The sequence below is a fragment of the Lutra lutra genome, chromosome 17 (assembly GCF_902655055.1).
Source record: "Lutra lutra chromosome 17, mLutLut1.2, whole genome shotgun sequence".
Lineage (NCBI taxonomy): Eukaryota > Metazoa > Chordata > Mammalia > Carnivora > Mustelidae > Lutra > Lutra lutra.
In genome coordinates, this window is record NC_062294.1 from 18,375,984 (window position 1) to 18,391,001 (window position 15,018).

Below are 15,018 nucleotides of genomic sequence, written 5' to 3' on the forward strand. Positions count from 1 at the left end.
TGTGTGAGCAGTAGAAGTAGTTGAAGAATCATGTGGATCTGCCTCCCTAAAGATACAGTAAAACAAGTGCTTATGTTTTGGAAATAGTGTTTTCAAAGAAATAAACACTTAAGCTGGTCTAATTGAAGTGATGTTCATTCTTTGAAGCAGAGTATAAATACAGGTGGAGAATCAATAGCCATCTCAAGCAAATCAACAGCCTCACACATTTCCATCACTTTCCCCACTGCTAAGTCCTGTCCAAAAATCAGGTTCTTGCATAAAAGTATGAATGCTTTCCTTGGAGAAAACGGGAGTTTTCCAATTATTAGTCTAAAGACTATTTTTAGGCAGTCCAACTTAATGCATTCAGCCAGTACTTATTGAAAACATTTTGGGTAGCAGGCATTATTCCTGTGGGCTTTAAGGAAAACATGGAATGAACCAACAAAAATAAAATGTAAGCCACAAGTAATTTTAAATTTTCTAGTAGCTATATTTTTAAAAAATTAAAAAGTAACATTAATTTTAATAATATTTTCTTTAACTCAACATATTTAAAGTGCTATCTTTACAGCATGTCATCAGTATTTTAAAACTGATATATTTTACATTTTTGTACAAAGTCTTCAAAATCTGAGGTGTGTTTTACACCTATAATACATCTCAGATTCAGAAGATTGCATTTCAATATATACATACAGCTTCTCTGGAAAACAGTCTGGCAGTTCCTCAAAAAAATTAGAGTTATCATGCGACCCAATTAATTCCACTTCTAAGTCTATACCCAAGAAAAGTTAAAACTTATGTCCACACAAAAACTTGTAAACAAATGTTCAAAGCAGCATTATTCATAGTAGCCAAGAAGTAGAAACAATCCTTATGTTTTATCAGCTGATAAATAACAAACAAATGTATATCCATACAATGGAATATTTTTTGTCAGTAAAAAGGAATGCAGTACTGATAAATGTAACAACAAGGATGAGCTTTAAACATTATGCTAAGAGAAAGAAGTCAGACACAGAGGACCATATTGTGCATGATTTAATTTATATAAAATGTGCATAATAGGCAAAGTTATAGAGACAGAAAGATTAGTTGTTGCCTAGAGCTGAGGTACAGTGGGGGAAGGATAAGGTGAGGAGGATTGGCAATGACTGTAAATGGGTACAAAGTTACTTTTTAGGATGTTTAAACAGATTGTGATGATGGCTACACAGCTCTGTGAACATACTAAAAATCAGTGAACTGTACAATTTAAATTAGAGATTTTATCATTCATATTATATATAATAATGCATTTCACATTAAATATATTTTAATAAAACTATAAAAAATCATTGACTTCTACCTTAATATTAGACCAGGAGTCATCAAACTATACCCTTTGGATAAAATCCAGCTCACTACCTTTTTTTGTACAGCATGTTAGCTAAGAATGGTTTTTACGTTTTTATATGGTCAAACAAAAACCAAAAGAAAAATATTTTATGTTGCATGAATATTATATGAAGTTCAAATTTCAGTGCCCGTTAAGTTTTATTTTAACACAGTCATGCTCACTTGTTTATATATTGTGGATAGCTGCTCTTTAGCTTTACTAGAGTTGAATAGTTGCAACAGGGACCAAATTCTCAAAGCCTAAAATATTTGCTATCTGCACTTTTACAGAAAAAGTTTTCCAGGGCACCTGGGTGGCTCAATGTGTGAGGCACCCAACTCTTGATTTCAGCTCATATTTTGATCTCAGGGTCATGAGTTCAAGCCCCACAATGTGTCAACCCCTGGCCTACACTCTAATGGGTCACAAGAAAAGCAAGAAGACCAGTTAGGAGGCTCCTGTAGCATCCAGATAAAATATAGTGGTAGTTTGGCCTAAGGTGGTAATAGTAGAGTTAGAAGTGTCCAAATTCTGGATGTGTCTCTGTAAGAGAACTGACAGAGTTTGCTAATGAATTCTTGGTATGAATTGTTGGTAGGGTAAGAGAGAATGGATTAACTCCTTTGTATCCTGAGCAGTAAGCGAATGGTGGATTCCAAGGGATGAGCAGGTCTAGGGGGAAAAATCAGGGGTTTGGATTTGAATGTGTTAAATTTGAGAGGCAAGAAAAGGGTATTAAATATCCAAGTGGCAATGGTGAAAAGGTGGCAGGATGTATAAGGTCTGGAATTCATGGGAGCAATCTGATCTGGAGGTATAAATTTGGGAGTCATCAAAGCTGCTACGTAAATCCATGAGCCTGGATGTTCACAGAGAAAATACAGAGTAGTCATTCCAGGCCTGTACATTAACGTTACAGTGTATCCTGGAGCTTTCTATGTGATTTGGGAAGTCCCCTTTGCCTAAATAAATGTAAGCTGCTTCCAGCCTCTCACAAGCCATCAGCCTGGTTGAGAGTCAGCTGCTACTGCAGTGTGAAATTTCTCTTCAGGGTCCCCCACAAGGGTTCAAGGTTTTTGGCAGACTATGGATTCCCTTTTACTTGTCCCCTTGAAGCCCACTGAGGACTTAGTATGACAGTGCATGCTACTTGTGTTTCCTTTTCCATTGCCTTCTGGGAACTTCTAAATTTAGAAACTTAAAATTATTCTGCCTATGAGCATTCTGCTACCAGCAAGCAACCCAAATATACCTGCATTCCTTGTGCTCGAGGGAGCCAGGGAGTTTTTATGTTGATCACACAAATGATGCTTTTATGAAAACAGACAAGTAATAGGTCTCACATTTCCTATTACTCATGATGTGAAGACAGATTACCACTGTAATCCTGGAAAGCAAGATTACATCAACAGTAGATACTCGGGGCGCCTGGGTGGCTCAGAGGGTTCAAGCCTCTGCCTTTGGCTCAAGTCATGGTCCCAGGGTCCTGGGATCGAGCCCCGCATTGGGCTCTCTCCTTGGTGGGGAGCCTGCTTCCTCCTCTCTCTCTCTGCCTGCCTCTTTGCCTACTTGTGATCTCTGTCTGTCAAATAAATAAATAAAATCTAACAACAACAACAACAAAAACCAGTAGATACTCATCCCAACAGCATTGCTTGACTGTGGATGTATGGGTAAGTGGACAACCCTTGACGTGTCGTCTGCATGCCCTGTCCTGTCCCACCCAGCACATACACAGCCATGTGCATGCATGGGTACTCACACACACACACTCACACACACTTTGAAGTTCAACCATGTCCCTAAGCACCCAAAATGACTTCTCCTCACACCTTTTAACTTGCAATTTCTTCTTCCTGGAATGATCCCCTACATGTGCTCCTAGGGAAGCCTTACCTGACGTTTCCAGGTGGCATTTTGTTTCTCTGCTCTCAGGGTTCATTCCCGTCACCGATCAGTGCTATTCTGTTTGGCTCAGGTATTCGTGTATCTTCCTCCTTCACTAGCCTGTGTTCTTTTCATATTTGCATTCCCAGCCTCTCACAGCATCCAGCCTGTAACAGGTGTTTAGCATCCACTGAGAGAACACTGAATGATGTACCCAAGATGACCTATGAAGGCTGAATCTACTTCTGCGGGGTCAGGGAACGGGAGGTAGTCGTGGGAGAGGCGGGTTAGAGATATTGATAGTTGTCTCTTATTTGGCTCCTTTGGCTGATAGCAGCTCTTCTGCATCCTCTTGTTCTACTAGCCTTGCTTCCTTTGAGTTTCACATTGATGCTGGCCTTCCTTGTTTTTATAAGGCAGTTGGAGATTTGTGGGCTCCTCCAAGCTCCTTCCAGCAGCCCACATCAGAGCATTAGGCATCTCTGAGCACTGATTCTGCTTTGTAAAACCTCCATTAAGTCCCTGAGCTCTGCCAGTAGTACATTCGTGAGCCATCATGTGGTGGTCATACCTACACACATACACAACTGCCCCCACGCTATTAGTCTTAAACTGCTTCTGACTGCTTCTGACTGACGTGTTTCTTCACTACTGGCTAGGCCAAAAGTAACATTAATTATCCTTGTGCTAGTAACTAGCCATCTAAATGCGGGTCTATATTTCCCTAAAGAAATTCTCCCTCGGGGCAGTGGGTTAAGCCTCTGCCTTCGGCTCAGGTCATCATCTCGGGGTCCTAGGATCAAGCCCCACTTCGGGCTCTCTGCTCAGCAGGGAGCCTGCTTCCCTCTCTCTCTCTCTGCCTGCTTCTCTGCCTACTTGTGATCTCTGTCAAGTAAATAAATAAAATCTTAAAAAAAAAGAAATTCTCCCTTTAATAACTTTATGGGTCATAGCATGTGAATAGTAAAATTCATAGAAGTAGTATTCAGGCAGATAGAAGTGGAATTGAACTTCATAGAGAGCAGCCATATACTCTGTGGCAACTTTAGTCAATGAAGCCAAAGGACAGCTGGAAGCTAGGCTCTCTGAAATTCCCTTCACTAATTCATTACCTCTTTCATTCTATGAAAATGTATTGAGGCGTGCCTGGGTGGTTCAGTCGGTTGAGCATCTGTCTACAGCTCAGGTCATGATCTCAGAGTCCTGGGATCAAGTCCCACATTGGGCTCCCAGCTCAGCAGGGAGCCTGCATCTGCCCCTCCCCCGACTCGTGCTTGCTCCCTCGCTCTCTCTATTAAATAATAAAATCATTTGAAAAAATGAATTGAGGGGTGCCTGGGAGGCTCAGTGGGTTAAGCCTCTGCCTTCAGCTCAGGGCATGATCCCAGGGTCCTGGGATCGAGCCCCACATCAGGCTCTCTGCTCCGAGGGGAGCCTGCTTCCTCCTCTCTCTCTGCCTGCCTCTCTGCCTACTTGTGATCTCTGTCAAATAAATAAATAAAATCTTTAAAACAACAATGACTTGAGATCCCACAAACTATTGCGGCTGCTGCAAATACAGCAGAAAACAGAACAGGCAAGGAGATCCTCATGGTTTGGGAGGTTTTATCTACTAGGGGAGACTAACAGATGGTAAATAAATAAGTAGGTGTTATTGAGAACAATAAAGCAAAGTGAGGGAATTAGGGAATGTGTTCTTTTGATTCATATAGCCCCTAAATGGCTTCCCATGAGTAGAAGGCTTTGTGTTTCTAGAAGTCAGAGCAGAGTTTTAGAAAACAACGTAATTAAGGTTTCTGGGCCCAGTGCATGCAGCATGACTTGACTGGCAGGAATTGTGATCTTTTGGGATTTATATGTTTTTTGTTTTTAAGATTTGTCAAACATACCTTCTTTCTTGGGGACGCCTGGGTGGCTCATTCAGTTAAGCATCTGCCTTCAGCTCGGGTTGTGATCCCAGTGTCCTGGTATTGAGTCCCAGTCGGGCTCCTTGCTCAGCGGGAGCCTGCTTCTCCCTCTGCCTGCTGCTCCCCCTGCTTGTGCTCTCTCTCTCTCTCTTTCTCACAATTAAATAGATAAAATCTTAAAACAAAGCAAAACAAAACATACCTTTCTTAGAGAGAATGGTACAGCTCACACTTTACATTTGTAGAAGTAGCAAGAAATGGAGATTTCATTTCTTCAAAATAGATTATTCTCCTCTCAGCTAGTATATCTCTCAAGCTGGTCGGACTGTCCTACCCACCTACCCCACAGGGTATACTTGGATATCAAACAGCACCTCCAAAAAGGGAGTCCAGGCCCATCCTCCGGGCTGTTTTCCCAGGCAGGGATTTCCCTCCTGCAACACATCCTTTCCACAGTGGCCAATTTAGAGTTGTTCAAGGGCACTGTTGTTTCCTCCACTGGGACAGAATTTCAGGATTTGAATCTGCAAGTGAAATAAATGACAGGTTCAAGTTCTTCTGATGCAGTCAGCTTAGCATGGGTTTCAGATGGTCTGCTGTCTCTTGCAGGCTCTCCCTAGTTTTACTCTCTTTTCTTTCTACTTCACCAGACATCTTTTTTTTTTTAAGATTTTTATTTATTTATATGACAGACAGAGATCACAAGTAGGCAGAAAGCAGGCAAAGAGAGAGAGAGAGGGAACCAGGCTCCCTGCTGAGCAGAGAGCCCAATGCAAGGCTCGATCCCAGGACCCTGAGATCATGACCTGAACCGAAGGCAGAGGCTTAACCCACTGAGCCACCCAGGCGCCCTCACCCGACATCTTCTGATCCATCACCAATCAGACCCAAGTTGAGATCATGTGTCTTGTCATCCTGTCTCCCTCTCCTTCTTCATATCCTTGTCCCTCTCCCCGCTAGATCTTCCCTCTGGACTCTAAGTCCCAAGTTGGAATCACTGCATTCCCTACCCTCTGAACTCTCTGGGCTCTGCCCACTGTAATCCTGTGTTGGCTTTTCCTCGGCATCTTTCTCAGTTTTTTTTGTGAATGCAGTCCCCTAGGCCAGCTCATTTTGAGCTCCCTCGTGTTTCATTTTGCTCTTCTTTCCAGAGGACTCAGTTTTCTCTCTCTCCATTTACATGTATTCTTTCTTTCTTTTTTTTTTTTTTAAAGATTTTTTATTTTATTATTTATTTGACAGAGAGAGATCACAAGTAGATGGAGAGGCAGGCAGAGAGAGAGGGAAGCAGGCTCCCCGCTGAGCAGAGAGCCCGATGCGGGACTCGATCCCAGGACCCTGAGATCATGACCTGAGCCGAAGGCAGCGGCTTAACCCACTGAGCCACCCAGGCGCCCTACATGTATTCTTTCATTGAACACATCAATTCTGAGCATTTCCTACATATTAGGTTCTAGACTAGAAGCCGGGGATCCATCAAGCTGGCTGTCTCCCCGCCCCCCAAAGCCTGAAAAGACAGGCCTGAAACCAAGCTAGGGACCCAGAAAGAGAAGTTTGGAGGGGTCTGTGGGAACAAAAGAGAATGACCAGTTCTAGCTAGGGGAGGCTCCAGGCTTTTCGGACAGAGAAGGGAGGAGAGAAGTGTTCTGGGAAGAGGAAATTGCATATATGAAGTTGAGGAGGCATTACAGTGTCTTTGGAGTTTTACAGAGTTTAGAGTCACTGATGATGGGAGGCAGACAAAGAATGGTAGGAGATGAAGCTGGAAAGGTAGTTTGGGATCTGACCCCTAAGAGGAAGGAAATTAACATTTATATTACTTCCTTTAATCCTTAAACAATACCTTCCAGATTTTCCTATCTCCAGTTTGCCTGTGAGGAGTCTGAGGCTTCTAGAGGTTAAGTAACAGATGGGAGGCAACTTGTTAAGAGCAATGGTGAAGAGCATGGATCTGGAATTCTGGGTTCCATTCCTAGCATCTCCACTTATTTGGGGCACTGAGTACTTTTTCCCTTCTTGGGCCTTGTTTCCCATTGCTAAAAGGGAGTGATAATAGCAAAGCCTACTTGGTATGTGGGGGAGGTGGGACATTAGGAGGATTCAGTTTAAAAATGCCTGGATGCAGTGTCTGGATGGCTCAGTCAGTAGAATGTGCAACTTTTGTTCCTGAGGTTGTGAGTTCGAACCCCATATTGGGTGTAGAGATTACTTAAAAATAAAATCTTAAAAAAAAAAAAAAAAGTGCCTGGGCAATAAATGTCAGCTCTCAAGTGACCAAGATTCAAAGCCCAGTCTGTCTGAGGCCCTTGTGCTTTTTGTATATATCCTGCTGCCTCTATTGATTGTGAAGGACCTTGCATTCAATGCCAAGGAGAATTTGGATGTCCCATAAGTAGTGGGGAGCACTTAAGTTTTTTAAGATGGAGAGTGGATTGGACTCATTTGCATGCTTGAAAGATCAAGGAGAGGGCCTGGGGATGAGAGGACCAGGACTAGGGGAGGGGATAGAAAGAAGAAGGTGGAACAGAGAGCAGGGCATGGAGTCTTAGGGCTTGCTGGCTGACTGGTGTGACTATCGGTCAAGTCATAGTCCCTGCTTGAAATCCTTCAATGTCTTCTCTTAACCAAGGGAGATATCAAACTCCTCAGGCCAGCTTACTAATAACTTTATGGGTCATAGCATGTGAATAGAGCTCTTACAGAGCTCTTCACTCTCTGGCTCTTGTTTACTGCTCTAGATTCATCTCCCTCACTCCCTCAACCTCCAAAACTTTTTTCTTGAGATTTTATTTATTTATTTGAGAGAGAGAGGGAGATTGGGAGAGGTCAGAGGGAGAGTCAAGAAGCCGACTCCCTGCTGAGCAGAGAGTCCAACATCCCAAGATTATGATCCAAGCTGAAGGCAGACACTTAACTGACTGAGCCACCCAGGCGCCCCAACCTTCATACACCTTAAGGCTACAATCAAGGCACAGGGGCAGGTGGCCTCAGTATATATCTCTACCTATCATCCTCTCACCTGTCCTATCCTTCCTGTGCAGTCACTCTTTTCTTTATTCCACTTATAAATACTGCCACATTATAATAATTTATTATTATTATTACCATCATCCTCATTATCATCTCATTTTAATTCAGTAATCCTGCTCACCCACTGATGCAGAAACTGTTCCAGTTTCTCTGTTACCTTCCTACACCTCGTTTTTATTTCTCTTTGCCCGAGGCTAACTAACTCCCTTATACAGAAACCCATCTTTCACCAATTTCCCTCCTCAGGGTGGCTGAGAGCTTGACATAGAAGCTAAAGTCGTGTGCAATGCTGAGCAAAGGGGGAGAAAAAGCTTACATTTCCTTCCAACGCTGTGCAAAGAAATTCTGGGGTTCCTGGAGCTCCTGAAACTTCAAAAATGATGCTGGCTTTTAATCTCAGTATATTTAAATTGTTGGTTTTCTCATCTTTTCTCAGCTTTTCTCCAAGCTGAGAGTTCCTTGAGTCTAGACACGGTATCTGTGGTCCTAGTAATACACAAGCATTTCTCAAATAAATGAATGACAGACTCTCTTCTGATGTTTCACACACACCTGTTCCTCCCTCCCGTTACTCAGTGCTCCCAGAACGCACTCCCCATGACCCTGATCTTTCCCAGTCCTTCACAAATCCACCAGTCACCCAAAGTGAGGAAGATTCTCCCATTTCTAGTCCCCTCCTTTTACAGACGCTAAGCTATTATGTGGGTGCAGTGTAGAGCCATGGCCACCAGAGGGCACTTTCAAAGCTTGGGCTTCTATGAGCGGCTTCACAAGAGCCTCACCTGTGTAGTTCAGCTTAGAAGCAGGTTCTCATACTGAGTCTAAGGTGTTTTGTTGATTTTGAGGCTCTTAGAGGAAAGAAAAAGATGTCATGTGATGCCTTTCAAAAACTACTTTTCTAACTATCTCCAGAAATTTCTTGGGAAAATACTTTTTTCTTCTAGAGTAGGGACAGGAAAAATGGGATTGCTGTTATGATAATCTGCCCCTTATACAGAACTTTCAAGGGAGAATGGGTCCTTGAGTGATGGGTAGCACCAACCCACCTTCTGCTTTGAGCTTCAGCCCTGCTTACCTAGTGTGCTCGAGATTATGTACCCGACCCTGGTCACCTGCTCCTTCAAGTGGAGAAGCTCTGGACGTGGAAGACTGCTTGAGCAAGTCACACATCCTTTACCCTCAATTGCTTCATCAGTAAAATGGGAATGCAGACATTTACCACATCTGTCTCACAGAGTTGTGTCAGGGTAAATGAGCAAATGTATATGAAAGTGCTCTGAAAACTGTGGTACCCATTGCCATGTTCAATTCCCTGCTAAGCTCACGTTCCAGGATTAGGATGAACACAAACGATAAGCAGATCACAGCAATTATACAAATTGTTGAGTGGAAATGGTAGAAAATCTCCAGTTTTTAATGATTAAATATAAATTACTCTTTAGCTTTATGTAAGATAAATTTCTATTAATCAACATAAAATTATAACCCAAAAGGATTGTTTCAAAAATCAGAAGATGGTCATTGAAATTTTGAATATCATCATATCATCTTGTAGACTAAATTTTTATATTTTTGTGTGATTGTCTAAATTTATTTCAAAACACTTTACCAAAGTGAGTCACATGCTATTTTTCCTGGTATTTGCCCTAGAACTGATAATTATGCAATTTAGAATTTTCAAGGCAGTAATTTTCTGTATCTCACAGACTCTAGATAATCTGAAGGAAGGGAAACACCACCTGCGTGTACGGCCTGCGGACATACCTGTTGCCGAGAGAGCATCTTTGAACTACTGGCGAACATGGAAGTGTATCAGCAAACCCTCAGAATTTCCTATAAAAAGCCCCGCCTTCACAGGTATACCCACTGGCTGATTGTTACTATCGCCCACACCAGCTTCCCTTCTCCTCACCCTAACAGAGTAGCTTCCTCTGGAGAGCAGTCTGATTGCTGAAGTAGTTCTGGATGATCTCTCTACCTCTCCATCATCTTCTTTGATCTTGTACCCTGCACATGTCCTCTCCAAGGGTGCTTACCCACTGGAACTAAACATCCTTTTCCACGTTCATTCCTCTGCATACTGGCTTCATTTGGGCAAGGCTGTAGTGTATTCTGCCCCTCCTAGTAGTCCGAGAACTCCACCAATCATTCAAGGCACCTCTAACTACCACACGAGAAGAGTCCCCAAATGATCACTGTCTGATGGGTGACTTGAGGTATAGATTGGCCCGAGACACCAATGCAGCCATTCATGATTATTGATGGGTTTTGAGCTTCCAAGTGAGTCAAAAGCATCTGTTTTGTGTCTGTGGCTAACAATGGTTGGTTTGATCAATTAGAAAAAAACCAGATGGGGGGTGCCTGGATGGCTCAGTCGTTTAAGCGTCTGCCTTCAGCTCAGGTCATGATCCCAAGGTCCTGGGCTCAAGCCCCACATCAGGCTCCCTGCTCAGCAGAGAGCCTGCTTCTCCTCCCGCCCCCCATTCCTGCTGCTCTGCCTCCTTGTGCACTCTCTATCTCTCTGTCAAATAAATAAATATAACCTTTAAAATAAAAAAGAAAAAACCAGGTAGGTACAAGTATGAATTTAATGACTTTGAGTCTATAAGCCAAACTGCTACAACATGTCCTACTGCCTTTCATTGTAGATAAACTAGATTTCTGTGTCCTTCTTCCCACCGTACTTCTGCGTTTGGTGTTAAGGTTACATCTGGAGAGAGGGAGATGGGGAAAGGAGGCACCTGGCAGGGACCATCTCTGGGTTGATCTCCCCAGCTTTCTCCAGGACCCTGGGATAAGTGAGAACCCTGGCCTCTGAGAGGTGGTGATGCCACTCTGAACATTCTTTTCCAGGCCTACATGATAAGGCACCTTTGGGACTCATGGACACACCACTGTTAGACACGGAAGAGGAAGTGCATTACTGTTTTCTGCCCCTAGACCTCGTGGCCAAGTACCCAAGCCTGGTGACTGAAGACAATCTGCTGTGGCTGGCCGAGACTGTGGCCCTAATCGAGTGCGAGTGCAGCGAGTTCCGCTTCATTGGTGATTGCTCTATCCTGGGAAAGGGGGGCTGGTAGATCCTATCCACCTCTCCCCATCCCACATCCCATGGAGGCTCAGCTTGGTGCTTAGAGCCTCAGGAGCTTCCTTGGGCTGAGGTCGTGGAGGCATAACAGAGCCTTCTGGAAGGCAAGCAGATTCCCAGCATTAGACTCCCACAAACCTCAGAGCTGTTCTGTTCATTTGGGGATGGCCTGGATATAAAGGAGCACAGGGGGGTGCCTGAAGTTATGAGGGGCCACAGGAGTTGGTGTGAAGGGCAAGGCCCTGAGCTGGGCTCAAAAGTCAGCTACTCTCTAGTTTGCCTTTATGTGTCTACCTGGGTGGGTTCCCAGCCTCAGTTCCTCTCACCATAAAATGAGGAAATATGGTTTCCTGTTCCTATTCCTTTGTTTCAAAGAATGGTCCCTACCTGCTCTTATATCCACTAAATCCAGAACAAAAGAGAAGGAGAGCATATGGTGAAAGGTTCCTCAAAATCATTGTAAAATTGTCTGCTTGAGCTAGTGGCCTAAGAAGGGAGATCTTCAACCCTGGACAGAGAGAACCTCCTTCCCCCCACCACCCCAGGATACGCTCTGGTCAGGGTGTGAACTGAGTGAGCTCTTTGATTCCAAGATGCTGTTGCCGCCTAAATGAATAGGACAGGAAACACGCAAAATGTACTGGGGCCCAAATTCCTGGAACCCCAGCCATTCCTTGTAGTCACCTTGAAAGTTGTCTTGATGTGCTTCTGAATCTCCAAGTTGATTCACACAGGACGTTAGTGTTGACTCCATCTCTGCCTCCCACACTGCAATCCAGGCAGGGACAAATTACAAGTGCCACCTGCCAGCCCAGCTCAGCTGGGTCCTTCCTCTGTAAGCGGCAAGACAACTCCCTCTTTTGGAATGACCTGCTCTTGGGTCAAGACTCACAGGGTAAGTCTCAAGGCCAGTAAGTTCACCAGGAAGTCTTGGCCTGAAAGCCCCAGGCCAGACCAAGGGAGGCCACACCTATGGACTCAAACACAGGAAAACAATGTAACTTGAGGTCTTTCACTTGAAACCACAGACTTGAAGCTAATCTAACCAAATATGTTTAGAAATTGTTTCAGAACAAGGAGAACCTAGGATATGTTGCAGAACCACAAACCTGCCAAAATCCAGACCTACAGCTGAATCAGAAATAACCTCCTTAACCATTTTGTTTCCCTTCGCTTTTCAAGTGAATTTTCTACGCTCACAGAAGATTTTACTACCAGATAATTTCTCCAACACAGATGTGTTAGAAGCAGAAGTGGAGATTCTGGAAATCCCCGAGCTCACTGAGGCTGTAAGGTTATACCGGATGAACATGGGTATGTCACCGGGGGGACCTTGCCCTCCCCTTGACATTCTGGGGCAGTCCAGGCTTGAGCTGGAAAAGCCAAGATCAAATGTCTCCCCTCCCACCCACAACCACTTTGGGCTTTGGCTCAGCCCAGCCTGGGTGGGGAAACCAGGCCCGAATGTCCTGGGGAAGGAGGTTGGGCCCAAGTGCAAGCTTCCTGGGGGTACAGTGGGTGTGCCCTGCTTGTGGAAGTGGTGAGCACCTGGGAACTTGAAGCACCTGACAGCCACTGCCGTCCTTCCTCCTTCAGGCACAGCTGGAGGGCATGGGAGTCTCTCGGGCAGTTTCTCCACTAGTGCTTCAGTTATCCCACCCACCCCCGGATTCCCTTGTTTCCCTCCTTTACCACCTCTGGCTGCTGTGCCTGTCTGCCTGCTTCTGACACTTCCTGACCAGGTCCAAAGCAGGCTTTCATGCTCCCAGCCCGCCTCATTCTAGTTTCTTCCTCGCGTGTTTTATTTGCCTTTCATCATCCCATCTCCCAAATCCCGTACGTCTATGTAAGCTACTGTGCATGTTGCAGGGAACCAGCTACCCCGGTGTGGCCTCAGCTGACGTGCTAAGAGTGTAGAGAACTGTCTTGCCCAGGTGGAATCTGGCCTGTGCATCACCAGACATTTACTCATGGGAATAAGGTCTTTCCCTGTGCTTAGGCCCAGCTCTCCCAGCCTCATTCCCAGGCAAAATGGGAGTTCTACCCAATCTGCAAGTAGTGGCATCCTGTAGCAAGTCTCAGGAGCCTGTTCTAGGGTCTTACAGTCCTCTCAAGCGGGGGTGAGTTCAAATCCCTCCTTCAGGGGCTCCTATTTCTCAGAGGATGTGGGCCAGTGAGAGATGAGCTGTAGGGGTGCCTGCTCCCCCAGAGCCATGAGAAGTTGGGAGTTTCAGTCAGGCTCTGTAAACCATGCAGCAGCCCTCAAAGACAAAGCATAGTTTTCACCTTTTATTAAGCAGATAACTAAAGGAAACAGCTCCAGTAGCCTTGGAGGGGGGCCAAGCTGCCCTTAAATCCCAGCTCTGCCCCACCTAGCTTTGTGGTTTGGGGCAAGTTATTTAATTAGCCTCTCAGGATAGCTTCCTCATCTGTGATACAAGGATGGCATGACCCTTCCTGGAGGGCTGCTCAGAGGGTTGGAAATGATCCATGAAAATCACCCAGCAGCTTGCCTGCTGGCCCACTGTTGCCACTGGGATAGGATCCTACAGATTGTGCACTGGGCCCACTGCAGTAGAGCAAGGGCCTGCCCAAGAGCCAGCAACCCATACCCAGTCTGAAACTAACACCACATGGTGCGTCTCTGGGGAACATCCTGCCCAGGAGTGATAGGGGCTGTGATGCACAGCAGGTTCCGTGCTATGGTTGCCGACCCTTCCCCACAGATGGTCAGAGCAGAGCTTAGAACTAAAGGAGATTCCTGAAGAGGGAATCTCTACTGCTCTACTGAAATTTCTGAAAATCAAGTGTTAATGATACAGCAAACTAATCCCCGCCAACCGCTACCTCCCAACAAATAACTTTGACCTCTAACCCCAACTAAGTATTCACAAAATTATATTGATTTTGAGAGGATCCGGATTTGGCTGTGCAAGGAAATAAGCTCCCTCTAAGCTTCTTTGGTACTAATTCAAGGCAGCAGTAGGAAGCAAGACCCAAAGCTTCTAATAGAGATACGACCATGAGGGGTCTAGGAGTCACCCCATTCTCTCCGGCACAGGTGGCTGTTCCCGGACCTCTTGTCCTCCCCCAAGCCCTGGGAAGGGGGGCCGTGCAGCAGGCCAGGAGTCTGTGAAGCCGTTGTACATGATGGCGCTGGGTCTGCTTGTCAAGTACCCAGACTCCGCACTGGGACAGCTCCGCATCGAGAGCACGCTGGACGGCAGTAGACTGTACATCACGGGGAACGGGGTCCTCTTTCAGCATGTCAAGTAAGGCCCTCCTCAGAGAGAAGCTTGGTTCCACTCAGGCTGGTCTTTGCCTTTCCTCAGGAACCAAACTGGGGCCCTGTCTATGAGCCAGAGGGAAGACGTGTCCTTGGAGGCAAACCCATAATTTTAGCTACACCCACCACCACCACTAAACCTAGGCCTTAAAGGAGAGGACTGGTGCTAAGTAGAAGGGTTCCCAGGGTTCAAAGGCTTCAGACAGTTTCATACTTCTGTTTTCTGTAATCCATTGCTGTTTTTAGCCCTGTTCTAGGTCTGAGGTGACCAGGCCATGGTCACAACCCTCAGGGTGCTAGATAATTCCTCCGCCATGCAGACCTTTCTACGAAGGTCCTCCCCATGCCCCTCAACCTTTGGGAGGCTTGGTGGAGACACAGAAAGGCCAGAACTGGGGGTGAGCTCCAGAAGCAAAGCCAGACAGGCTTTCTGAAAGAGGCAATACCTGGCCTTTGG

The 15,018-nt window shown here is 45.3% G+C and overlaps 1 protein-coding gene across 3 annotated transcripts in view; it reads left to right on the plus strand.

Moving 5' to 3' along the window:
- KCTD19 (potassium channel tetramerization domain containing 19) overlaps positions 1–15,018 on the plus strand; it is a 28,159-nt gene that overhangs the window by 5,150 nt on the left and 7,991 nt on the right. For 2 of the 3 annotated variants that reach the window (XM_047711937.1, XM_047711936.1), the window contains exons 3-6: positions 9,894–10,044; positions 11,041–11,232; positions 12,458–12,589; positions 14,337–14,547. In XM_047711937.1, coding sequence (XP_047567893.1) covers positions 9,894–10,044; positions 11,041–11,232; positions 12,458–12,589; positions 14,337–14,547 — 686 coding nt within the window. The remainder of the gene's footprint in view (positions 1–9,893; positions 10,045–11,040; positions 11,233–12,457; positions 12,590–14,336; positions 14,548–15,018) is intronic. The other variant, XM_047711938.1, reaches the window with a different exon arrangement.